Raw genomic sequence first — 27,611 nt, 5'->3', positions numbered from 1 at the left:
GGACTACTTACGTTTGATCATTGATAGGCATGTAAAAAGCTCTCCTAATGCTCATTAGCAGCAGCACGTTAGCTGCACAACAAATCCAGCTACCCTCCTCCGGGGAACGAACTGTAAATTGCTCTCCGCCGGGCGGTTTGCCGATCCACTAAGACAATCGACAACCGGGTCAAATAATCCAGGATAGTTATGTGTGATTTTCCACTTCGAAGACTTTGAAACATCACTCGGTTCGGGTTAGCATGTCGGCTAGCTGTCACGGCTTCTGGTTTGTTTACATTCTCCAAAGCCGGGGAAGGGAAATGACATATGTCCGATTTAGGTGTCATAAAATATCGTTCGGGAGGTGCGACAGTAAAGGTGAAGTCGACATTTTTTTTTTTTTTCCACTTATTTTTTATTTCCTTTTACAAAACAATTCACACTTACACCCAGTGTATTGAAATGACAAACAAACCTAGGCAAGATACACCAACAAATCAGAAAGAAAAGCATGCATATAAAAGTTAAATGAATAAAAAATAATAATAATAATAAATAAAAATAACACTAGTCGACAGTATCGTGGCCCAGCCTTCAATCTCTCCTGAATAATCCAGTCCACATCAAAGTTCTTGTTTATCGTTTGAAATTGGTGCCCTCTTTTATTTTTTAAAGTCTCTCCATTTCTTCCATTTTTTTCTCTTCAAATTGACTTTCTTGTAGTCTTAAGTCGACATTTTTGACCATTATGGAGTAATTTTGCCATGTCGTCCTGAATAAATGCATTTTTATTATTTCATATTCCATTCAGCTCAAGACTGTTATTTGTCATGAACATGCCATTTATTTAGCAATTGGGGAAAATACTTGGATAAAAAGAATATCCTGTAAAAATATTGAAGTAAAGAGACAGAAACAATGACATTTTGCCGCTCTCTTCGTCGCGTTTTCCTCGTTGTGAATAGTTCCCCCTCGACGGGCTGACTGGTCCTTCTCAAGCCATTTATATAGCTATTGGGGAAAAATACTTGGATAAAAAGAATATCCTGTAAAAATATTGGAGTAGAGAGACTGAAACAATGACATTTTGCGGCTCTCTTCGTCGCGTTTTCCTCGTTCTAAATAATTCCCCCTCAATGGGCTGAATAGTAAAAGCGATGAGCCCAGTCTACCGCTGACGTCATCCACCTGTTGGGGACGCTAAAGCCCTATAATGGTAGGCGTGTCTAACCGGCAGATTAAAAGACTAATTTCTCGTCATCTGCGCTTTTCTAAATTGTTGTATATAGTCGAATCGTCTCAAAATATGATTCTAATTCACATAATAATGCCATTTAAGACTTTTTTTCTCGTGTCATATGCTCTTTAAAAAAGGCACACACACAATCCATGGTTAGTGTACCTGTTCAATCTGTCCCTGTCTTTCTCTTTTCTCCATCTGATTTGCAGACAAAGCCCATTTCACCTCTTGAGTCAGACACCTCCTCAATAACCCCTCACTCCTCAAATGTCATGTTCTTACAGTCGAAAGCCAAATACTGTTGCGTACTGACAATGAATTCTTCGTTTCTTTCCGTGGCTTTTTGGTATAATCCATGTGTAAAACGACTTAAAGTGATGAATCACGTGTAAACTGTGTAAATTTTTGTGTATCAGCACGTGAAACAATGGGTATTACTGTCGTGACTGGTAATGGTGAACAATCTGGGATATTCGCATACAATTGGCTGAACAGTACTGGCATTTAAAAATGCCTGCTATACCATTTCTGGCTGAGCGAGCTTTTATGTATTTCATTCTTTTATAAACAAGATTCTTTCTGCTGGTAGGAACATGATAAATATGTTGTCTTTAATGATTCATTGATTCCAATGGCGTACCGCAAGCAACACGTCACTTCCGCTCATTAATATTCATGACATTAGCTACTGTTGCTTAGTAGGGACAAGAACCGTTTGTCCCTAATAGGAAATGAATGGAAATCGTGTACGAAGATGTTTACAGAGCTAAACCTACCAATTCTCTCCGAAAATGATGTGCCTGGCTCCAAATTCACTGGCAAAGATGTGGAAGAACATAAAAATGTTCAGGTAAAGAGATGGCCTGAGTGTCGAAGGCTGAAAAAGACAAAAAAAACGAGCTGACCTAAGCATAGCTTTAGCTTTTTTATCGACGCGACTGACAATGACATTCTCCTGTTTCAACAAGCTATCCTTTACCATCAGCCCTGTCTTTCTTATATATCCTCTGGTTGTCCTACGTCTCTTACCGTTCTTAGGGGTAATTTTGTTAGCTTTGTGTAGCGATCGCAAATGCTACTCAGTGACAGCCAACGAACACTTTTCATTTTTTCATTGATAACACATCTTAATTCTATAATTTATTTACACTTCCCCCTTACTAAAGTTGTTTTTTTATATATACATACAGTGCCTTGCAAAAGTATTCGGCCCCCTTGAACCTTGCAACCTTTCGCCACATTTCAGGCTTCAAACATAAAGATGTAAAATTTTAATTTTTTGTCAAGAATCAACAACAAGTGGGACACAATCGTGAAGTGGAACAAAATTTATTGGGTAATTTAAACTTTTTTAACAAATAAAAAACTGAAAAGTGGGGCGTGCAATATTACTCGGCCCCCTTGCGTTAATACTTTGTAGCGCCATCTTTTGCTCCAATTACAGCTGCAAGTCGCTTGGGGTATGTTTCTATCAGTTTTGCACATCGAGAGACTAACATTCTTGCCCATTCTTCCTTGCAAAACAGCTCGAGCTCAGTGAGGTTGGATGGAGAGTGTTTGTGAACAGCAGTCTTCAGCTCTTTCCACAGATTCTCGATTGGATTCAGGTCTGGACTTTGACTTGGCCATTCTAACACCTGGATACGTTTATTTTTTAACCATTCCATTGTAGATTTGGCTTTATGTTTTGGATCACTGTCCTGTTGGAAGATAAATCTCCGTCCCAGTCTCAGGTCTTGTGCAGATACCAACAGGTTTTCTTCCAGAATGTTCCTGTATTTGGCTGCATCCATCTTCCCGTCAATTTTAACCATCTTCCCTGTCCCTGCTGAAGAAAAGTAGGCCCAAACCATGATGCTGCCACCACCATGTTTGACAGTGGGGATGGTGTGTTCAGGGTGATGAGCTGTGTTGCTTTTAAGCCAAACATATCGTTTTGCATTGTGGCCAAAAAGTTTAATTTTGGTTTCATCTGACCAGAGCACCTTCTTCCACATGTTTGGTGTGTCTCCCAGGTGGCTTGTGGCAAACTTTAAACGAGACTTTTTATGGATATCTTTGAGAAATGGCTTTCTTCTTGCCACTCTTCCATAAAGGCCAGATTTGTGCAGTGTACGACTGATTGTTGTCCTATGGACAGACTCTCCCACCTCAGCTGTAGATCTCTGCAGCTCATCCAGAGTGATCATGGGCCTCTTGGCTGCATCTCTGATCAGTTTTCTCCTTGTTTGAGAAGAAAGTTTGGAAGGACGGCCGGGTCTTGGTAGATTTGCAGTGGTTTGATGCTCCTTCCATTTCAATATGATGGCTTGCACAGTGCTCCTTGAGATGTTTAAAGTTTGGGAAATCTTTATGTATCCAAATCCGGCTTTAAACTTCTCCACAACAGTATCTCGGACCTGCCTGGGGTGTTCCTTGGTTTTCATAATGCTCTCTGCACTTTAAACAGAACCCTGAGACTATCACAGAGCAGGTGCATTTATACGGAGACTTGATTACACACAGGTGGATTCTATTTATCATCATCGGTCATTTAGGACAACATTGGATCATTCAGAGATCCTCACTGAACTTCTGGAGTGAGTTTGCTGCACTGAAAGTAAAGGGGCCGAATAATATTACACGCCCCACTTTTCAGTTTTTTATTTGTTAAAAAAGTTTAAATTATCCAATAAATGTTGTTCCACTTCACGATTGTGTCCCACTTGTTGTTGATTCTTGACAAAAAAATTAACTTTCATATCTTTATGTTTGAAGCCTGAAATGTGGCGAAAGGTTGCAAAATTCAAGGGGGCCGAATACTTTTGCAAGGCACTGTATATAAAAAAATATATATAAAATATATATAATAAAATAAATAAACGGTAAATGGTAACAGTGGCAGTCAGATACCATTGTAATTCTTTTCAGGTCATTCATTGTCAGACAGAAGCAGTTCAGCACGACGTTACGCTAAAAGACTAAGTTAAAAATATAAAAATGGCTTACCTCTTTGTCCTCTGAAAGACCATGCCAACCCAACATAATGTTGACTGCATATGAAATGTGAATGGATTCACCGAGCTGGTGTTAAAGTCTGCGCAATTTGTTTCGGTCTTCACATTTTTTCCTCCCGAGTTTTTGGTTTCCAGAAACGTAAGAAGAAAACATCCTTCATGTGTCGTAATGTCTAGAGTCGTTTCTACAAGTTCCAAAAAAGCAATGCGTGATCGGCATGTTCGTTTTTGAAAGATTACCAGCGAGAAGTAGCACAAATTACGTTGAGTCTATGCGAGGGCGGGTCTATAATGTCCGACTTCGGCTTTACTTCCGCTTTACGATGCGACGTCACGATCTAAAAATAGCCTGCGTGCGGTACGCCATTTAACATGTATTGTTTGGCGAACTGAAAAATCCTGTCCTTTTAAGTCTTCCAAAGATTGGATGCATTTTGATTCTGTACTTACGGGGGTGGGGTCTCTTTGATTAAACAATACAACCACAAGCTCATTGGGTTTTACAGCTAATAACCTTCAGGTCATTGACGTAAAATAAATCATGGAGGAAAAGGTTAACCTACTGGGAGGTTCCAATAGAAGAAACTGCTTATTAACTTTTAAATGAACACTGTACTGTAAGCATCCTGAAATGAACTTTCATGTTTCCAGATAACATTTACATTTCTTTATGATTGTAGACTCATTAATACAGAACAAATGTTTTACAGTACTTTACATCTAAAAGTAGCAACCAAGTAAGTGATATTAGAGATATTTGCTGCCTCAATGTCAGCACAGTGCTCAGACAACTGATTCAAACACTGATTCACTTCATTCTACAATACAGGTAGTCCCGGGTTTCGATGTTCATCTTACGCGATTTTGACTTTACAACGCTGGCGTCTCGTCCGCCATTTTGTCTCCAGTCGTTTTTTATTTTAATTTTTTTTTAATGTCGCATAAACAGTACCTTTTTGTACGTCACACTATCTTATTTTTTACTTTATTAATATGATGTGTTCTGGCATCATTAAACATGAAGTTGTTCAGCTTTACAGACATCAAACAACTGTGATTTTTGAAGCTTTTGTAAAGCTAACACACATGTACACTTAGTATGTTCAAAACGACACGCATTTTAACAATAAAACACTTGACACAAAACAATTGTTCAAACATCCATCTAGTCTGATCAATATGTAAATTTAGTTGATTAAATTAGCCTAATTTGCTTAACAAAAGTCCACTAGCTTAAATGCTAACGTATTTGCAGTTCTCATAGCAAATAGCGCACACGTAACTCCACAATCTGTAACTGTAAACTTAATTACAAATCCATACACAAACATACATTAGCTGAAACAACTTATAGCCTAATGTGGGCCAAAGCAAAACGCAGCTGTCCTTTATCCATTTCAGACGATTAGTGTTGTTTTTTTTTTTTTTTCAGTAGTGCGTAATCTAATGAATTACTTTTGTCATCTTTGCAACGCCGTTACCGTGACTGAGGATGTAAAGGCGTGCGTTACTATGCGTTACTATGTTGGTTGAATGACTCGAGAAAAGTCTGAGAAACACGGACTCACGGAGATGAGAGAGCAGAGCGGGGGTGGTAGATGCGAAATGACAGACATGGCGGGGTTTGCACATGTATAGAGAACTAGATGCGAAATGATAGATTCGCCGGCGTTAGTAAACAGCCGCCATCTTAAAGCTGTAGATTTCTCTGGAAGGCTCTGTTGTAGAGGACCTTCCTTGCGAATTTAAGTAACTTTTTATCCAAAATACTCCTAAATCGGCAAAATCTTAACTTGAATCTATCTTTAAATGATGAAGCAGTTTTAAAACTTTCACATTTCGAAAGTACACAGAAGGGAACTAAGGCAATAACGGGAGCAATTTTAACAACTTTAACGGTTGAGTCACTTCATTAAATGACTTCCAAACATAGCAAAGGTTACAATGTAGTTATCGCAATATCCGCAATACCCCTGTGTCTAGTTAAGTTTAGGGTAAAGAATTGGGCTAGGGCCAATTGTCCAAAAAACCCTTTGAACTTCACATAGTGTGACCTATGTTTTTTAAGTAGCTAATTACTCTTACATTGTGGTATATTCAGTTTGTAACTCGATTACTTTTTGGGAGAATTAATTTGTAAGTGTAATTAATTACTTTTTTAAAGTTTGATTAACAACACTGCAGACAAGAGTCCGCTCCTCAGTCATAAGGCGACAGTCCAGCTAGACCCAGCTCTTCCACCAGAGGGCAGTGTATCCTCCATCATTAAACAAAATACAATACTTTTGGACTTTTTGGATAGCAATTTTGGGGTACTTAAACTTGCGCGGAAATTCGGTTTACGTTGCCAGTGTAGGACCGGAACTCGTTAGTAACCCGGGGAACTACCTGTACACAGATATAACGGTAACATTACCCAAGTCTACCACTTTGGGCCAACAGATAGGTAATTTTTCAAAATGTGTTTTTTTGCATTTTCTGTAGGAGCTAACCAGTTGGACGGCAATGGCAGCAGCAGAAGAGGGGGAAGAAGTTGGGCATTTGGACATATCGGCTATGACTCTTCTCGAGGTGGAGCTCCGACAACAGGGTCATGTTGAAAGACAAGGCCACACGTTAGCTTTGCTTCAGGTGTTGGCCATAATGGTAGAGTCCCTTCAGCATACTGTGATGCTGAGAAGAAACATACAGGTTTGTGATGAATTTGCAATCCATTAATTGGCTGTAAGTATACCTCTGGTCATCAGGCTGAAAGAAAATATTTAGTGTCACATTTGTGTCTAGTCTTGTATTTGACAAGATGATCACCCTAGGTTTGTATATGAGCGTAGCTGCATTCATAAGAAGAATAGGAAAGCTATTTCCAGTCTTTAGACTGAGACTGTGAGTCTTGTGAGCCCAGCATTTGTCAAATGTCACCACAATCCCATGTGTTAAAAATAAAAAAAAGTAGCATAATTTCCGTTATTCAATTCATTCATTGTTTCCGCTAGTATAACAGTGGATCCCAGTGACCTAGGCACACAGTGAATAGTGACAATTTTTAAGCGACCAACAGGTCCTCGATACTATTAGCGAAATTTTTCAAATTTAACCCCCTTTAAAATACACAAACACACACCAAAAAAAAGGAATAACCCTCTCCCCAAGTGAAAGGAATGAACAGATATTTGGGTTTTTTTCTGCATAAAATCACCATTAAATGTGATCGGATCTTTGTCAAAATCACACAGATGAAAAAAGTTTCTGCTTGAACTAAAACCACCCAAACATTTATAGATTTTCATATTTTAATGAGGATAGTATGCAAACAATGACAGAAAGGGAAAAAATACATTAAGTAAGTGAACCATCACATTTAATATTTTGTGCCCCACCCTTTGGCAGAAATAACCAGACGCTTCCTGTAGCTGCAGATCAGTCTGGCACATCGATCAAGACTAATCATGGCCCATTCTTTTCTACAAAACTGCTGTAGTTCAGTCAGATTCCTTGGATGTCTGGCATGAATCGCTGTCTTTAGGTCATGCCACAGCATCTCAATGGGGTTCAAGCCTGGACTTTGACTTGGCCACTTCAAAACATGTATTTTGTTCTTCTGAAACCATTCTAAAATTGATTTATTTCTGTGTTTTGGATCATTGTCCTGTTGCAGTGTCCGTCCTCTTTTTAGCTTCAACTGTCTGACAGACGGCCTCGGGTTTTCCTGCAAAACATCCTGATAAACTTTTGAATTAATTCTTCCATTCATGATTGCAAGTTGTCCAGGCTCTGAGGTAGCAAAACAGCCCCAAATCATGATGCTCCCCCCACCATGCTTCACGGTGGGGATGAGGTGTTGATGTTGGTGAGCTGTTCCATTTTTCCTCCACACATGACGTTGTGTGTTACTCCCAAACAATTCAACTTTGGTTTCATCAGTCCACAAATGTGTTGCCAAAACTTCTGTGGAGTGTCCAAGTGCCTTTTTGCGAACATTAAACGAGCAACAAGGTTTTTTTTAGACAGCAGTGGCTTCCTTCGTGGAGTCCTCCCATGAACACCATTCTTGGCCATAGTTTTACATATAGTTAATGTGTGCATAGATATTGGACTGTGGTAGTGATTTCTGCAAGTCTTTAGCAATCACTGTAGGGTTCTCTTTTTTTACCTGAGTATTCTGCGCTGAACTATTGGCGTCATCTTTAGTGGACAGCCAGTCTTTATGAGAGAAGCAATAGTGCCAAACTCTCTCCATTTGTTGACAACTTCTCTGACTGTGGATTGATGAAGATCCAGACTTTTAGAGATGGTTTCATATCCTTTCCCAGCTTTCTACAAATCAACAATCCTTGATCGCAGGTCTTCAGACAGCTCTTTTGACCAAGCCATGTTGCACATCAGACAATGCTTCTCATCAAGACTATTCTTACCAGGTGTGTGTTTTATAGTGGGCAGAGCAGCTTTTAATGACTCATCAGTGATTGGGCACACGCCTGACTTAAATTGTTTGGTAAAAATTGGTTTCAATTGCTCTTTAGGTCTCCTTAGGCAGAGGGTTCACCTACTTATTTTTCCCCCTTCTGTCATTGTTTGCATGATATCCTCATTGAAATATGAAAACCTATAAATGTTTGGGTGGTTTTAGTTAAAGCAAACACTATTTTTACATCTCTCCGATTTTGACAAAGATCAGATTACATTTGATGGTGATTTTATGCAGAAATGTGAGAAATTCCAAAAGGTTCAGATGCTTTTTCATACCACTGTATACTTGATTTGTCTCTGTAAAAAAGAATGATACTTATTAGATAAACATCCAAATTATTAGACAAATGAACATCCTTTACATTGTTGGAGGTTGGGCAGTCTCTGTAAGACCTCCACTTTACAACTGTACTTTCATTTTATGTTCTTAGTTGTCTTGCTGATTGTGTTGGTCAGTTTCCTGCATATGTCTCAAATCTGTGTTTCTCCAGTCTAGGGTAATGAAAGCCAGCCATGTTGAGTCATGTCGTTGAAAAAATACTTGCCTATGTTCAGTTGAAGCAGACTAAGGGAAAGGTTATTACAGGATAGATACCGAATTTGATAAGTACAATAAATATTTGTTTGGCATGAAATGTAGGGCTTGCAGACATTGGCTGGCAGATTAAGTAATGATCTCATACATTGACATGACATCATTTCACAAACTTTTTTGTAGCCCTCTGACCTCTGGATAGCTTTTTGTTTAATTGCTTGTAAATGGATTTTCTCATCAATGTTTAGTTTTCTTGGCTGTTGTAGTGATTGCTATTATATTTTCTTACAAGGTTTAATTTTTACAAAGACAATATTTGTGTTACTCCGAGACCCTCGTGAGGATAAAGCGGGATGGAAAATGAATGAATGAATGAATATTTGTGTTATACCTTCTCTCCAGGTGGTTGACTTTATAGATTCGCTGCTTCAGAGGGCATGCGTCGGTTTTGGTCTGGCAAATAGAATTATTGAAAACCCAATTGAAAGCCAAACATTGAGTATGGCAATGGGCCTGGTCGCAACTCTTCTTTCTGGACCTCAGGTACTCATTTCTGACAGATATTTGCCATATTACACATGTACAGAAGTCACCTGACAGTAATACTTTATTATTTACATGCTGTATTTACATAAAGTTGAATATTTATAGTAGAAGCATCAGTTAGGACATGATAGTTTTACAATTTTGACTTTTTTCTCCACATTAATGGATCTTACACTCAATATAATATACTGTTTTGACTATTAGCATTTCTGAATGACGAAATATCTAATGTATTATTTGGCTCTAACATTATTACAAACATTATTTGTATTGGGAAGTAGTAACTTATTGATTATGATCATTCTTTCTCTGCTACAAATACCGTGTTTTCCACAACTATAACGCGCACCTATAAGCCTTCAATTTTCTCAAAAGCAAACGGCGCGCCTTATAATATGATGCGCCTTATAAATAGATCAACACTGGTGAATCATGGTGTAACACGGTAGTTCTCTTTTGGTGCTGCTACGAATGGAACACCTTATTATACCTAGGTTCGACTCAAGGAGCAAGAGCAACTAGGAAAAATATACAACACGACATTTATTAAACTATTATACAACATATATATATAACAACACCTGAACCATGTAAATCAAAAATATAACTTGGTCGAATAGTCCCTTCACAGCCAATTGCTGCCGTGCTTCAATGTCCATTCTCCTATTCAGTGTATGTGTGTACTACCCGGGTAGTGTGACTGTATATTGTATGAAAGATGTTGTAGTGAAGGTGAGCTTATCTGCTCCCAGGGTGATGCTCCAAAAGTTGGTTGAAGTTGAAGAAAAATGGTCATCTTCAATCCCGCCTTGATTCAGGCCGAATCCTCCTTGACATCAACGCTGTCACTCCGATGTAGATCCAGCAATTCAAAAAACCAATCTGCATATTAAGGACTTAAATTAATTTTCAACCAACCGTATAATGTATAACATGTCATCTCCCTTTTACATCCATCACACATAACTTCCAATGCTGGTCAAAATAGGTTGTTTCTAAAATCAAAACAATTTGTTCATAAAGTATACAGTGACAGATACTAGCTCACATGTAGCAATTTCTTTCCAGATTGCATCAACATACAACATTAACATATTTGTATATGACAAAATAACACCTTACTATATTTCCAATTTCCTCCGATTGGTTTTTTTTTTTTAGACAAAGAAAAGACACAACTTTGTAACTCAACTCTACAGGAAAACGTGTCCATCACATAGCCGTTAGCATAGTAGCATACAGCATAGCAACTCACCGGAGTCTTGTATCAAACAGAATAACTCAAAGTAATTCGCCCATTAGAGCAGTCTGGAACTCGTCTGCAACAAAATCAACCTTTTATGGTTTCACGTACATAAAATTGAACAAGTTATTATTTTTTTTTTCTAAACTATTACCAGTTTCTCTTTAGTCTGAGTCTTGGTCGCGCTAGCATTAGCAGTTTCTCCATTAGCATTCGTAGCATCTCCATTTCCCGAAATGCAACGCTCATACCCCCACTTAATTACGTAGTGCCATCTAGTGGACATTTCAACTCACAACAGTCATCTAAAATACAGTTCTTAATAAAAACCATGAGCTGTACTTTTATCAGTGTTACAATGGCATGACATTCCCTTTTTGCAGCACCATCTAGTGGATGTATAACGCAACCCCAACCATTACTACTACTACTACTACTACTACTACTACTAACACTGCGCCTTACAGTGTGGTGCACCCTATTTATGAAAACAGTTTTAAAATAGGCCATTCATTGATGGTGTGCCTTATACAGTGGTACCCCTGCATCCAATTTCAATTCGTTCCAGGACCTGGTTTGTAAGTCGAAATGGTCGTATACTGCTGGAAATATTACAAATAGCATTACACATAGCAAAACAAATAAATTATAAATACAAATTGGAATAATAATAATTATGTAATGAATCAGGTTCTAATGTGGTGGTTGTGTTTAAATGATCTAGACCTTACTTAAAACTTAAATTTCTATGATTTCCCAGCTCACTGCTGAGGTCTACTCCTCTATGTCAAGGCTGCTCCAGCCGCTAGAGACTCTCTCTCAGCAACATCCAGATGTGTTCATCCAGGAGCTGGCATCAAATTTAAGAGCGGTCATTGCTACTCACGGTGCCTACCGACCAGATGACCTCACTACCTCAGGCTCTACAGACAGCAAGATGTCCCCCAAGAGCAACAATCAGAATTCAAAGGAAAGAATCAAGATTGAAACAAAGAAATTAAAGACTAGTCCTCCATCACCTCTATCCGTCAACGACAAGATTCAACAATTACAGCCACCGTCCTCTTTGGTCTTTATGGAAGGTGAAAATTCAAGTTCCTCCAAGTCCTTTTCTGACTGTCTACGCGAGGCGTGTGACCCTGATGTGCCAACCAGAGCAATTGCCCTGAGGACCTTGACCCAAATGGTGCAATCCAAAGATCGAGAAACTGTTCAAGCTCAAGAGAAAGTCCTAATTGTAAGTCTTTTGTTGTTAATTTTCTGTCATTTAGTCAGTAAGTGTCCCTTTTGAGGAAAACCCTTGGGTATTGCAGGATTTGACAGGATTTTTTGTCACTATAAGTGTATAATGAATAAAGCCTGGTCCTCTAGGGACAACAGTGCTTATCACCTTGGGACTTGTTAGATGGCTGAAGCATAGAAAAAACCCCAACTACTTTATTATTCTCTTTAATCGATGATCCCTGCCATTCAACATCCAACCTAGCGTTAGAACCTTCCAATATTGATTTTCTTGTATCATTTTACGAATCTTTTTTCCATATCATAACCCTAGGTTTCCCTAGTGCATTTTGAATTATTCTATTTGATAGTCTTTTTGTTTCAATACTTTCATCACAGTTTTGATCCTATTTGATGTTGATGTCTGGTTTGCAGTAAGCTCAACATAAAATAGTATACCCTTGCGAATATAGACAATGTTATGATTAATAATGCTATTTTTTTTTCTAGCTCTTCCTTGAAAACCTTGAACATGAAGACTCTTTTGTCTACCTGTCAGCTATTCAAGGTAATATAGCTTAACTGCCTGGGTGTAAATATCATGTTTGTTGATGGTGTATAACATGCAACAGGATGGTGAATAATACTAAATATGTTATATTTAATTTACTATCAATAGGACTTGCTGCATTGGCTGATGCCTATCCTGCAAGAATCCTGGAGAGGCTCCTCGAAAACTTTCAACATGGTCCTTTACTCTCTAAATCCAAAAAGGACCACAACTTGGAATTTCGCCTTAAAATGGGAGAAGTCCTAATGAGGGCAAGTAGAGCTATGGGTGAGCACCATCACATCATTACTCATACAGTATTTTCTTTGTGTTTGTGTGTTTTTCTGTGCACATGTATTAGGGATGCACCAAAATAAAAGTTCTTTCCGAAACCGAATATGAGAAAACTGAGGTCGAAAACCTATTTTTTTATCTAACACAACTAAGCCAATTATTACTCAGTTTTTTTTTTTTATCTTATCAGTATTTGGTGGAAATGACACACAAGGCTGAAAATGCTTTTGCATCCCTCTTTAAAACAAACTGCTTTATTTTAAGCCAAAAGAACTGTTGTGTTTGATACAACAATATGTTAGACTCTGCCATAGCAGTTTGATTGCACATTATGCCGCTGGACTATTTTTAATTTGTCTGTTTTACCCTGGAGGCCCCATTTTACAGACACTGCGTAACTGCTTTTGTTTCAGCCCAGCCATAAAAAGTAGGTAAGTAATTATATTTATTATTTAAAATGTCTATCATTTTGAGCTTAGAATCAATAATTTATGTCAAATATTTGTTTAAAAGAAAACATCTTTAAAAAATTATTTACTCGCATATTTTAAACTTTTAAATAAATTACGTCACAAATTCACAATGAAAAAATAGTGTTTGTGAATAGGTCACGGATATCTACCTCTTAACTATCGCATAATTGTATGTTTTCGCATTTTCCCCAGTATTTTAGAGGATAAATAATCGATCCAAACAGAAAAATTGAAAGAAAAAAAAAAAAAAAAGTTTAGAAGGGTAAATATTTGAAAAAAAAAAAATCTCGACCACTCCTTTTTGTCCGTGACTTCTGCATCGCAACCCTTGTTATATTACTGTGTTTCACCCATAAAATCTCCACTAAGTCCGGCTGTGGCCATTCACAGCTGTGTCTTGACACTCGGTGATACATGTTACAGAGTTTTTGGATCGAAACAAGGTAAGTACGCTATAATATCTCGTTAAAATTAGAGTGTCTTTAATTATGCTCTCGCATGCTCGCACCTCGAGTTACCGGAAAGCCACAAAAAGACATTGCAGTCGCACGCTAGTGCAAGAATTATGGACACAGCAGGCTAACTGACTAGCCTGCTGTGTCCATTTTCAACCCTTGTTGCCATTTGGATTGCTTATTATGAGATGATATCGATGTATTAGATACATTAGATGTTTAAATCATAAAGCCTAGGTCCTAGGCTTCAAGGCTAAATACAATAAATAGATATTGTAGTGTTATGTGTCATGTACTCACATTAATATGTTCCTTTTATGCATATTGAGGCTTTTATTCTCAGTATCTCGCTTTCACATTCTTTTTATCATAATTGAACAAATATTTTTAAAACCCACTGCAAAAATTAAAATATTATCGTATCGGAAATTCCCCTGGAAATGTTTTTCTTTGCACAGATTAAAATCAAGTAGAATCAAAAACTGTATGCAGTAAATTTATCAATAACTATAGAGGTAATTCCCCGTTTAGCCGTGTTTATTTATTAAAGAAAGCACAGGGCTAAATTTAATCTACATTTAATCACACACCAATTTCCTTTATTTTTGTACTCATCTTGAAGTGTTCGTTATTAATTATGTTCTAGGATGGGTGTCTAAAACCTTTTTTTAAATGAGAAACTTTCAAAAGTCTCAAAAATGTCTATTTTTCACTTACCTAATTCTACTTTTAACGTGTCAAAAAATGCCCTCCTGTTCAAAAATGTTATTCCCCCAGAAAATACAGATTTTAAGCTTTGCAATGATGTATCACACATGCATATAGGACAATTTTGAAATTTTGCCAAATTGGGGCTCTCAGAGCGGAACTTCAAGTCACCTGAGTGTGTCCGCCATATATTTTATTGTCTGATTTAGATGTTATATCAGCCATCAGGGTACGTTGTTGTTTTCTGTCAATGATGTGCCTATGAAAACCTCTTTGTGATTAATGGTTATATCGATAAATAAATTTGACTTGACACAACAAGGGGATAGCTCATTGAGTGGGACGTTTTATGTTTAAATTGTGTAAATGGAAATACAGTTTTAATAATGTCCAGTACATTATGGTCAGGCAAAGTCCTAAGGCAAAGTTGTATACAGAATTTGCAAAAAATTTAGGGTTTTGGAAAAAATTTACAATTCCCCAGAAATTTGCCAAAAACTTTCCCATTCATTTTTAATGGCATGCAACGTTCAAATTTCCGATTCACTTCTAATGGAACTTCCAATGGAATTTACATTGCATGTATGCCATTGACGGACATGTATGTCGAATATATTGATTCCAATGTACTTGGATTCCATTGACGCATTTGTAAGTTGATTCCATTGACGGCCGTGGACGTCCAAATTTCCCATTCATTATCAATAGCAAAACAACAAATGTCCCCAAATCATCAGGAAATGACCAGATTTCAATAGGATGTGTCCCCCAAATGTCCCCAAATGACCTGATATGCCTAGGACATGCCTCCCAAATGTCCCCAAATGACCTGTCATGACCAGGACACGCCCCCAGACGTCCCCAAATGACCTGATATGACCAGGATACGCCCCCAAATGTCCCCAAATGACCTGATATGACCAGGACATGCCCTACAAATGTCCCCAAATGACCTTATATGACCAGGACACGCCCCCCAAATGACCTGATATGACCAGGACACGCCCCCCAAATGACCTGATATGACTAGGACACGCCCCCCAAATGTCCCCAAATGACCTGATATGACCAGGACATGCCCTACAAATGTCCCCAAATGACCTGATATGACCAGGACACGCCCCCCAAATGTCCCCAAATGATCTGATATGACCAGGACTTGTCCATCAAGTGTTGCCAAATCAACAGCAAAGCCCCAGAGTAATATCTCCAGAAGCAGTTTCTAGTTATAAATATTTTATTTAAAATATTTTTTTTCTTTTTCATTCTTTAGTTATGAGCAGTTGAACATTATAAACAACATTATTATATGTCTTTGCTAGTGAATTAGTTATTATTTGATCATTAAGGTACTTTACGTAGCATCACTATGCATAAAAAAAAATCATTTGTCCTACCTAATAAACTCACTGCTCATCCATCATACCTTTCCTCTGAATACGCACTGTTATCTATGGCTGTATTAAGTCTTCTTCCCCCTCTCATCCTGCAGGGGATTTAGCACCCCACCTGGGTCGTCCCTTGGTGTCTGTGTTCCTGAGAGGAACCAGAGACCTCGACCAAAGCGTCCGTGCCAGCAGTCTCTCTAACCTGGGAGAGCTGTGCCAGAGACTAGACTATGCTTTGGGTCCACTGACTCAAGAGGTGAGTGGAAACAAATGACAGAACAGTACATTTCTTGAGACGGATGGAGAGCATTTAACATGATTACTCATAAAACAATGACCATGATAAGATATAAACATTTTTGTGTTTTTATGTAGTAGTGAAATTGTAGAAAGATTGTTGCAAAAAACTCAGTGATCTCTCATTTCTCCATTGTGCAGCTGAGCTCCTGTCTAACTGCTCTGATAAAGACAGAGAAGGAAGCAGAGGTGAGGAGAGCTGCTGTCCATGTCATCACCTTGTTGATCCGAGGCCTCAGTGAAAAAACAACACAGGTACTAAAATACACATGAGGAGAAGCTTAAAGTGTGTCCACCTGTGAGTGCTTTGTGACAGTGGAGGGGCTCAGCGGCACCCGCTGCTTGCTGGGGGAAGAAACTCGAGTGCTAGAAGTCAAGTCTCCAAACACAAGTCGCTACAGTAGAAAAAAAAAAAACTGAAATAGAAGCTCATTTTTCGCTAGTCTTTTTTAACAACGCAAGTGTCGCTAGGACAGCGGCAGGGAGACAATAGGGCAGCGCTAAAGAGCCGCACGCGGCTCTCAAAATATAGGTTGCCGACCCTGGCTTTAACCAATGACTAGTCTTGTTTCGCTAATGGTAATGGCGTCTATCTGAATGTTAATGTTTCACTCTTTATCGTGTATGTAATTGTTTGTGGACACACATATCCCTTAATAAACTGTTCTTTACTAACAGAGAAGTTACATACTGATACAGTATGGTGAAAAAAATATATACACAGCTGAGAAATGGGGCATTGTGACCACTGTTTGAAATAATTTCTTGCTACATTATAGGGCAGACTTTTACAGTTATTTTTGTCACAAATATTTACTAGCCAAATGAACATTTTACTCTTCACCCAAAGTACATATTTTGTAGTACTCTTGTTTCTAAAGCAGCAGTTATTCAAATAATTTAAATATTTGCCTCAGTCAAAATGCTTGTAAACCTTTTAATCCATCTACAATTTTTAATAATATCTTTAAGAGCTTTTCTTTTTTATTCGGTACAGTACTTGATCCTTGTGGTGTGGTGTAATTGTTCAATAGGAGTCAAAACTGGTTGCTGTTCTAGTTCTTGTTTATCTAAAAGGTTGGCAATAGCACAAAAATGCAAAATCCAGTTGGCCATCCAGCAGGAAGCGGGTTTTGCCGAAAACATTTGCCAATTTGGAAGCTGATGCTTGGACAACAGGCACAACACCCACACAAAACGGTAACAAGTAGGCTGCTACAATGAATAATTGACTATCAGAAAACAATCATAACAAAAGACTCTTCAAAAATGTATAAAAACTGGTATTGAACAAAACATGTCATCTTAACCCAAAAGGCTCAGTGCACCATTTGTGTTTTTGTGCTCAGCACTTCCTATAGTGTGCACTATCTCTGGTGTGACGGCTCTACGTTTTTCCATAGTACCACCAGACATCAGCTCGTGCAACGTTCAGCCGGCCTGTGACTTCAATTTCTGGCATATAAATCAACACTAAAACACAAAACTTGGTTTACCGTACCAAATGGGCCTGGGTAATGGGGAGGCAGTGTGGAAAACCTGGTTCCAGGCCTCCCACTCAGGGTCACGGTTGCCACAAAAACCTTTTAGAAGGTATCTCTCAACTAAGGCATTCATTTGTTCAGTTTAAGTTTATTGTCCCCTAAGAAGGGGAAACTTGTCTTATAGCAGGTAAGCATACATATAACACAACAATAACTCATACACATACAATAAATAACACACAGACTACAATTTCAAAATTTTATAGACAGCTGTTGGGATCCTATACTCGTATATTACATTTTGAGTGTCTCAAAAGTGCTACTCATTGTGGTGATTAAATTACTCTTCTAACAAATATAAAGAGAGGGCTGTGTCTGATAAAGCAGACTTGAGTTTGTGCTCCAAACAAAGGGAGGTGATGGGATTGTCATTTTCTGCCAAACACGGTTATGTCTGTGTATGCCCATGAATGGACTTTTACAATGGGAAAGTGACAGTGTTTTTGGAATGTTTTGATGTGTGGAGCCGGCCTTGGCGATAAGATTGGCGGACAATGTGTTGACATGTTGTGAGTAACCCTCCAAATTTTCATACAAAAATTAGTTTCATTTATTTGAGATAGAAAATCAACCAAAACACTCCAAAATGTAACAATATGTTCATAAAAAGTAGTTGCAATGAATGTCATCGTGACCACCATAGAAGACCATACCTTTGAGGTGTGTTAGCAGAAGATGCTTATTTGTAGAACCCCGAAAAGATTTATAACATATAAGTTAACAATAGAATGCGTGCAATGTGGCTGAGATTGGTGAAGGAGTTACATATTAAAGTCTATTGGTGAAGCTGTAATGTTGCCCTGTGTTAGCATGTTCAGGAATACATCCGGATGATAAAAACTTTGTGGTGTCAGGTGTTGCCAGTTCCGAGGCCAAAGTTAATCTTTGTTTGAGTTTAACAGAAAGGCTTCTTCAGCGTCTGTCATCCAGCCAAGCTTGGCCTTCAAATTAGTCCAGACATCATTTGTTTAACAGTTAGCTAGTTTGGGGTGGCTCAAAATATTGTTCTCTTTTTCTGATGTTATGGAAATTTCCGAACGGGACCCTTGGTTCCCTAGAAAAGTAACTCTTTTCCTGACACAATGTACTGAAATTTGGTTTTATAGACTTTAAAACATTTGTTTGCCAACCATTTCAAGAAGGATATTGTTACCTTTGTAGCAAAAAGGTGTTGAGATGTTTGAACCGACCCAGTGGCCTTCGGATCTGAGTCTTTGCTCTCTGCAATTGAACTACGAGTACTAGAGTTGGTTACATTAATCCAATTTATTTGGATAGCTGTTATATATCCAGAATTGTAACATTTATTAGAACCCCTGGCATGTATTTCCCTTGAATTAACTTCACTTTTACTGTACTCATTTATTGTTTTCACTGTATTCGTCTATTTCTACATGAACTAGTTCAAATTGAAGTTCACAAATTTTAAAATGAACTGCTCAGTTCATAATTCGAAATTTTGAACATAAGTTCGTGGTTCACAAAAAATTTAACTTTTGTAATCGGTTCTGTTCTTCTCCCCTAAAATTGTTGCAAGCTATTATTGGCAGTCGATGTAAAGCTCCGATAGCAATTATTTTATACACTTTAACACTAAAACTGTGTCTGATTCATCTTAATATTCAACTTCAAAATACGTATTGGTACCGACCTGTTCATAAAACTTGCTCAAATGTTGGTACTGGGCAAGTGGTCTCTTAGATTTTACACCCTATTAGAAATTGCAACTTTGCGGTACTGCGCATGCGCATAACGTTACAAACGGCTGCAAAAGCAGCGATTTAAACACCAAAGATTTTGAAAAAAGAAGAAAATATACTTACGTTTGATTATGGATGCACACGAAGGAAAGGTCTCCTGACACACATCCTACCGTGTTTTACTAAAACAACACAGCCGTGACAGGCAGCTTTGGTTTCCAGGTGAAATAGTTTTCCACTATTAGGGTTTGTTTTTTATAGTGTTTTTAGCCAATGGCTTTATCTGCAATTTTGTTGGAAAGACTCAAACTCTGAACTCATGACTGTAGTATATGGACTACGTATCTCATGATCACCTGGGTTCACACAGCCAATGGGATGAGATTTGAGGGATCTAATGGGGGAAATCACTGTTCTGTTTTATGATATCTAGTAAGATGTGCGCGAAATTTACGGTGCATAAAAAAAGACATATATCGCAGTAGTCGCGTCTGTTCATTGCTGCACAAAACCAGTACTTGATAATGAACAAGGTTACTGAATGAATGCCACTCGTTCACGGTAACGTTCATGAGACAGGTATATGATGCGGTCAGTTCACGTTTGCTTAAAATATTAACGTGTTTATGAACGATGTTTCATTGAACGCGTTCATGCACCACAATGCTGCCTGATACAGGTTGTGACTATTGCCGTATATTTGGGGGGTGGAGGCCTCAGGCCAGTGGACACAACATAGAACATTCCCACTTGGGCAAGTGTATAAAAAAAATAACGAATGTTTATAAATTCAATGGATAGAATATTTAATGAGGTGACAGATGTGATGATCTGCACGTTGAATCCATTCAATGAGAACTCATTCCTCTTAAACCAATTTTTTTCCCATTGCACGAATGGGGGGGCATTTATTATTTGTTTTACGTGAATATAGATTGATCGATGTACCTAGCTAGCTACCTATATAGACATAGATACTATTGCAAGGCTTGTGCTCGACGTGCTGTCCGTCAGTACTTTATTGTGCATTGTATGTTGAGGAAACCTCCCTCCCGATGCCTTCAGAGCAGCTGCTAGTCGTGGTTTTTAGCCTAGAGTTTATTGCGCTCTCCTGCTGCGCTGGCCCCTCATTTTCTAGTCCTGACTAATGCTGCAACGATTAATTAACTCGAGTAATTTGATTATAAAAAAGCTCTGAATCAAATTTTGCTGCTTCGACGATTCGTTTAATAACTGACATTGTTCTGAAAATGTTTCATTTCGTTTTATTGATTGAGGTGGACAAACTGCCCTCTAATGGGAACTAAGGGTCGGAACCTCTTGGTTCCTCACGATGCGATACGATACGATTTGCGATACAAAGCTCACGATAATGATGATATCATGATACGGCGATACAATGATTATCGATACATTGGTCAGGACGGTGGCACCAAATTTACCCCTTCATCTTCAAACGGGTCCCTCCCACTTCTATGGCAGCCAATGCCAGACAACGAGGTAATTTTGGGGCATTTCAGGGTCGCTTCCTGTTGATTTTGGGTTACAGAACAGGAAGTGACCCTTGAATCAATAGACAGTGACACAAACTCAACAGAAGTTGACCTGTAAATGCCACGAAAATCAGAAAGAGTGACTGTGAATGCTCTGGTTTCGAATGAATGAACGTTGCGTTCTTTCGTCAGTTTTAATGGAGTGGGTGACGAGCTCTGTTAATGGCAGCAATAGAGTTAACAGACACTATTATGGTGGGAGATTTTGGTTGCAACTTGTTGGTTCAAACAAAACATTGACATGTTTTAAAACAATATCTCAATTCTTGGATTGAGCGGGACGGGAACAAGATGCAAAGTATCACGATATACAGTATCGCCATTTTGATATTTTGTCACACCCCTAGTGGTAACAGTGAATATGCCATAACTCGTCTAACATGGCTGAATCCTGCTGCTCCCTGCTTTGACCAACTTTAGGTATGTTTGCGCTAATACGTATATTTGTTCCTTATTTATTGTTCCATTCGTTATTTAGTTTAGAAATATATTTAGCAGTTTTTTGTATATATCCCTAGCTTTTGTATGTATCCGTCGCTACGTTGCGATTCAAATTTCACGCCCTCAGTCGATCGCAGATTTTTTTCAATTAAAAAAAAAATACAGATGAGCTGTCCTGAGCCGATGGCGTATTCTCACTCTCTCCCTCCCTCTCCCTGCTCTTTGTTCGTCGGGCTGTGCACTGGAGTTGCTTTTTAAAGTTAACATGTTGACAGATGTTTATGTTTGATCTTGCCAGAGTCACGAACTTCAAACGCGCCGCATGCCTCAATCATCGTTAAAATTGTTAAACACTTGGTGTGGCAACTCATTGTGTGTAAGTGAGCGGCTGGAGCAGATTTGAAAGGATTAACTCAGTGAAGAATTTAATAAAGCCAAGCATTTTTCTCTACTACTTTATTCTTGTTACTGTCTAACATGTTTAAAACTTGTCATATTTATTACATTTGAAGTGCTTAAAAACCTTTTATTAAAATATACATATGCATTTTTTAAATTATACTTTTGGGGAAAAAATGGGAAAATGTCTTATACAGTGGGGCAAATAAGTATTTAGTCAACCACCAATTGTGCAAGTTCTCCTACTTGAAAAGATTAGAGAGGCCTACAATTGTCAACATGGGTAAGCCCCAACCATGAGAGACAGAATGTGGGGGAAAAAAAAACAGAAAATCACATTGTTTGATTTTTAAACAATTTATTTCCAAATTAGAGTGGAAAATAAGTATTTGGTCACCTACAAACAAGCAAGATTTCTGGCTGTCAAAGAGGTCTAACTTCTCCTAACGAGGTCTAACGAGGCTCCACTCGTTACCTGTATTAATGGCACCTGTTTTAACTCATTATCGGTATAAAAGACACCTGTCCACAACTCAGTCAGTCACACTCCAAACTCCACTATGGCCAAGACCAAAGAGCTGTCGAAGGACACCAGAGACAAAATTGTAGACCAGCACCAGGCTGGAAGGACTGAATCTGCAATGGGTAAAATGCTTGGTTTAAAGAAATCAAGTGTGGGAGCAATTATTAGAAAAGGGAAGACATACAAGACCACTGATAATCTCCCTCAATCTGGGGCTCCATGCAAGATCTCACCCCGTGGCGTCAAAATGATAACAAGAATGGTGAGCAAAAATCCCAGAACCACACGGGGGGACCTAGTGATTGACCTACAGAGAGCTGGGACCAAAGTAACAAAGGCTACTATCAGTAACACAATGCGCTGCCTGGGACTCAAATCCTGCACTGCCAGACGTGTCCCCCTGCTGAAGCCAGTACACGTTCAGGCCCGTCTGCAATTCGCTAGAGAGCATTTGGATGATCCAGAAGAGGACTGGGAGAATGTGTTATGGTCAGATGAAACCAAAATAGAACTTTTTGGTAGAAACACAAGTTCTCGTGTTTGGAGGGGAAAGAACTCTGAATTGCATCCGAAGAACAGCATACCCACTGTGAAGCATTGGGGTGGAAACATCATGCTTTGGGGCTGTTTTTCTGCAAAGGGACCAGGACGACTGATCTTGTAAAGGAAAGAATGAATGGGCCCATGTATCGAGAGATTTTGAGTGAAAATCTCCTTCCATCAGCAAGGGCATTGAAGATGAGACGTGGCTGGGTCTTTCAGCATGACAATGATCCCAAACACACAGCCAGGGCAACAAAGGAGTAGCTTCGTAAGAAGCATTTCAAGGTCCTGGAGTGGCCTAGCCAGTCTCCAGTTCTCAACCCCATAGAAAATCTGTGGATGGAGTTGAAAGTCCGTGTTGCCCAACGACAGCCCCAAAACATCACTGCTCTAGAGGAGATCTGCATGGAGGAACGGGCCAAAATACCAGCAACAGTGTGTGAAAAGCTTGTGAAGAGTTACAGAAAACGTTTGGCCTCCGTTATCGCCAACAAAGGGTACATAACAAAGTATTGAGATGAACTTTTGGTATTGACCAAATACTTATTTTCCACCATGATTTGCAAATACATTCTTAAAAATTCAAACAATGTGATTTTCTGTTTTTTTTTTTTTTTTTCCACATTTTGTCTCTCATGGTTGAGGTTTACCCATGTTGATAACTACAAGTAGGAGAACTTGTACTTGGTGGTTGACTAAATACTTATTTGCCCCACTGTATGTATCTCTTACCAATGCTAAATTTGAATGAATACATTCAACGCATTTTGTTTTTTTAGGGGGGTAGCGCTACTTCGCGGTTTTCACTTACCGCAGCAGGTTCTGGTCTCCACTAACCGCGAAAAACGAGAGATCACTGTATATTATTATTAGCAAAAACACTTGCTTATTTGTTTTACATATCCTAAAATGTATTCTCCAACGCATTGGTTGTTCGTAATCCGATTACTCGATTATTCGAACCAGCTAATTGATGGATTAATCGATCACCAAAATAATCGATAGTTGCAGCCCTAGTCCAGACCTGGTCGAAGGGTGATGATCGCGTCGCTGGCGCGGATCAGACCGGTTGCACAAGCTACAAATGTAAGCAACGTAGTGCCAGTGTTCTAATGGCCTTTTCAGGGACCCGTGGCAACACGCAATGCCCCCCTCATGCTGGCGTAGCCCCAACCAGGGAGTCGGCGAGCTGTGCACTCCCCTCCCACACACGAAGGCATTGATATCTCATTATTGCACAAGAAAGCTGCAACTTTCCTCATTTTAAGGAGGAAGAGGTGATTATAGCAGCCATGAAAAGGTCTTTAGTAGCTTTGGCAAGAGCATCTCAAGTATATCGCTAGCTAGCTATATTAATCTAATGCTTATTATGTAAGGAGGTACAAACTGTAGGTTACATACTCAGTGAACATGCTACGCCAACTATGCCTCCCTGTGCATTAGTTCCAAAAATGGAAGAAAATTTGCACAGTAAATAGTTCCTAATTGAATGGACAATGGCGTCATTATAAAATGGGGAAAAAATATTCGATTGGAAACAACCCGATGACGAGGATTTACTCAGTTGTTATATGAATACGGTAATTTTCAGACTATAAGGCGCACCTGGATATAAGCTGCCACCCACTAGATAAACTGCACTGGACTATAATCCACAGCTGTCCTCACTGTATTATGGGTTATTTACATCAAAAGATATTAACCAATAACACTTTATTTGACAGTGGCATCATAAGACCAAATGAACCAACATGAAGGTTTGAACGGATTGGCTGCAAACATTCATGGCTTAGAGAAGCTGCATTTGGCCATCACTGCTCCCTTTGGTGGAGACAACCTCTGCTGCCTCCTGCTGTCAACACTGTTGTCATCCAACATGCCTCCTAGCATGCATTGCATCGCTTACAGATGTAAATAACAATCAAAATTCATGTTCTGTGCTAATTATTTCTTCAGTTATTTTCCAGTTGTTTCATTAATTGCTAGTTATGGTATTTTGTAACCCTTTATTTGACAGTAGCATCATAAGACTGTCATAAGACCATTATAATTACGACATGACACTGCTATGATCATTAATGAATGGTTATGACAAATGTCATTTTGTGTCATCCAGCAAATTATCTCACTTCTGAATGGATGTAAAAGATCCGAGCTGGACATAAATGGTGTCAATGACATAATTTGCCGGATGACACTTAATGATATCTGTCATAAGCTTTCATTAATGCCCATTATAGTGTCATGTCATAATTATGACGTTCTTATGCGACAGTGTTACAACGCCACTGTCAAATAAAGTGTTGCCATCCATCTATCATCTACAGCTTAGTTCGGGGTCGGTTCGCAGAGGCAGTCCGAAAGTTACGGCACTATATAATGAGTAGCGTTGCGACAAAAAAAAAAAAAAATTGACTCAACCTTATATCCGTTTGTAAAGCCAATTTGCCAAATGATGGATTCAATGCAGTCTGAAACCGCAGTGCCCAGAAGAACACCAAGACATACAACTGCACCGAATACACACAACCCGATTAGTTACTTAATACTGCCCTGAGCTGTCAATTCGCGGCTTCGTCAATTGTTTATAATGAAACGACCTTCAAGGTAATTCTCATGAAACCCAGCTCCCAACCCTTGTCCAAATTAGAACTGTGATGAGTGGTTCAGGTGCAGCTTTAGGGTTGATCTTAAACCAAGCTTTGTCATTATTGAACATCTGCTGCAGTGCACCAGCTGTACAGGGTTTAATGATACCCAGGGACATGAGAACAGACTCTGGCAGAACACATCACAAAGGTTAGGCCAGGTGGTGGTGGTCTTGTGGAAGGTCAAGGGTCAAGCGGGGATTACTGTGTCTTATTGTTTGGAGAAAAAAATGCAGTGTCACTCACCATCATTCCTCTGTGTGTCTACCAGGTTCTCCGTGATGTTCTATTGGACCTGTACAGAGCCCTGAAGTGGGTGGTTCGATCAGACTCTGATGAGGTGGCTGTACTTCATGCCCAGCTTGCTCTGGAGGAGCTTGATGATGTTATGCGAACTCTCATCTTCCCCAAACAAAAGTTGGAGAAGAAAATAGTTGTTCTGCCCTAATACTTAGATTTTATTAGTATAACTTTTCTCTGCCTCCAGCACTGTTGGATTTAAGATTATGTACAGAATGACTGAGCGTAACAGCATAGTATGTAATTAGTAGATTGACAGTGTCAACATCTCAGGATGAACCAGGATGTCCCAATTTCGATTGGTGACTCTTGATACGTTTTTTTTTTTTTTTTTTCCCAAGATGTTTGCAGATTCAATATGAATCCGATACCATGTCATGTATCATGTATTTTGTATTAAAGTGAGCTCTGCTGGTACCTCCTCAAGAATATTACACGATGCTCTGTTAATATAATTGGTTGCTAAGGAGCGTCATCTCACTCAGCGGACATGTTTGCCAAGTACGATGGTACTGAAAACACACGACTACTGGGTCGGATGCGATCTTGTCACCAAATTTGATACTCCAAAAATAGCTGTATCGGGTGCCGATACCAGTACCGAGTATCAGATTGGGACATCACTAGATAAACGATACATTGTGTTAGTTATCATGTCTTAGCATGTTTAATGTAAAAGTGTGTTTTTGGCAAAAATAAATATTCATTATGCACAAGTTTTTAAATTAAATTTTAAAGTACTGTATCATGATTTGTGAATTACACTGATTTAGCATGAAAATTGTCGGGCTGGATACTTATAATACTGTATTTAAAATGGATTGTATCAGAAAAACGGAAGGAGAAAAGAATTGATCTGTTAATCATGCTATGAAGGGTGATCGATCGTCACTACAGCTATTTAAAGGTTGACACTAGGTCTGTCGCGATAACAAATTTTAATAGGCAATATATTGTCTCAAATATTGCTGATATGCGATATTCTTTTTTTTTTTTTAATGAATCACCTATTCAAATGCAATGAATTGTTATTCTTAAAACAAATTCAAAATAATAAGTTAACAAATAAATAAATACGAGTCATTTGACAGCTAGCTACCTATGTGTAGAATATGAAATAAATGAGAAACCTAATGTAATTTTGTTCTCTGCCGCACCACACGAATGCTATTTTTAGACCGTGATGTCGCCATCGTAATGCAGAAGTGGGACATGATTAACACGCCCTCGCATACAAACCATCTTATTTCTGCTTGTTTTCTCCGGTAATCTTTCACAAAAGAACATGCCGATCAAACACTGCTACTATGGAACTTATAGAAACGACTCTAGACATTACGACATATGAAGGATGTTTTCTTCATACGTTTCCCGAAACCAAAAACAAGAAATGTGAAGAACGGATCAACTTGCGCAGACGTCCAAAAGACTAGTTTAACGCCAGCAAAATGAAGCCATTCACATTTCATATGCAGTAAACATTTTGATGGGGGCCATGGTCCTTCAGAGGACGAAGAGGCAAGCCATTTTGATATTTTTGCTTAATTTTTCGCATGGCGTTTTGC

The 27,611-nt window shown here is 38.8% G+C and overlaps 1 protein-coding gene across 2 annotated transcripts in view; it reads left to right on the top strand.

The window, feature by feature from the left end:
- The window catches only part of tango6 (transport and golgi organization 6 homolog (Drosophila)), a 53,198-nt gene extending 26,422 nt beyond the window's left edge, over nucleotides 1-26,776 (top strand). For both annotated transcript variants that reach the window (XM_057835899.1, XM_057835897.1), the window contains exons 11-18: nucleotides 6,703-6,909; nucleotides 9,623-9,763; nucleotides 11,770-12,246; nucleotides 12,741-12,798; nucleotides 12,910-13,068; nucleotides 16,203-16,354; nucleotides 16,537-16,650; nucleotides 26,018-26,776. In XM_057835899.1, coding sequence (XP_057691882.1) covers nucleotides 6,703-6,909; nucleotides 9,623-9,763; nucleotides 11,770-12,246; nucleotides 12,741-12,798; nucleotides 12,910-13,068; nucleotides 16,203-16,354; nucleotides 16,537-16,650; nucleotides 26,018-26,194 — 1,485 coding nt within the window. In that variant the 3' untranslated portion in view covers nucleotides 26,195-26,776. The remainder of the gene's footprint in view (nucleotides 1-6,702; nucleotides 6,910-9,622; nucleotides 9,764-11,769; nucleotides 12,247-12,740; nucleotides 12,799-12,909; nucleotides 13,069-16,202; nucleotides 16,355-16,536; nucleotides 16,651-26,017) is intronic.
- The last annotated feature ends 835 nt before the right edge of the window (nucleotides 26,777-27,611 follow it).

Source organism: Corythoichthys intestinalis, chromosome 5 (assembly GCF_030265065.1).
Source record: "Corythoichthys intestinalis isolate RoL2023-P3 chromosome 5, ASM3026506v1, whole genome shotgun sequence".
NCBI classification, from domain to species: Eukaryota; Metazoa; Chordata; class Actinopteri; order Syngnathiformes; family Syngnathidae; genus Corythoichthys; species Corythoichthys intestinalis.
The sequence above is the reverse complement of the archived record's forward strand: the minus strand, read 5'-3'. Positions and strand labels throughout refer to the sequence as shown.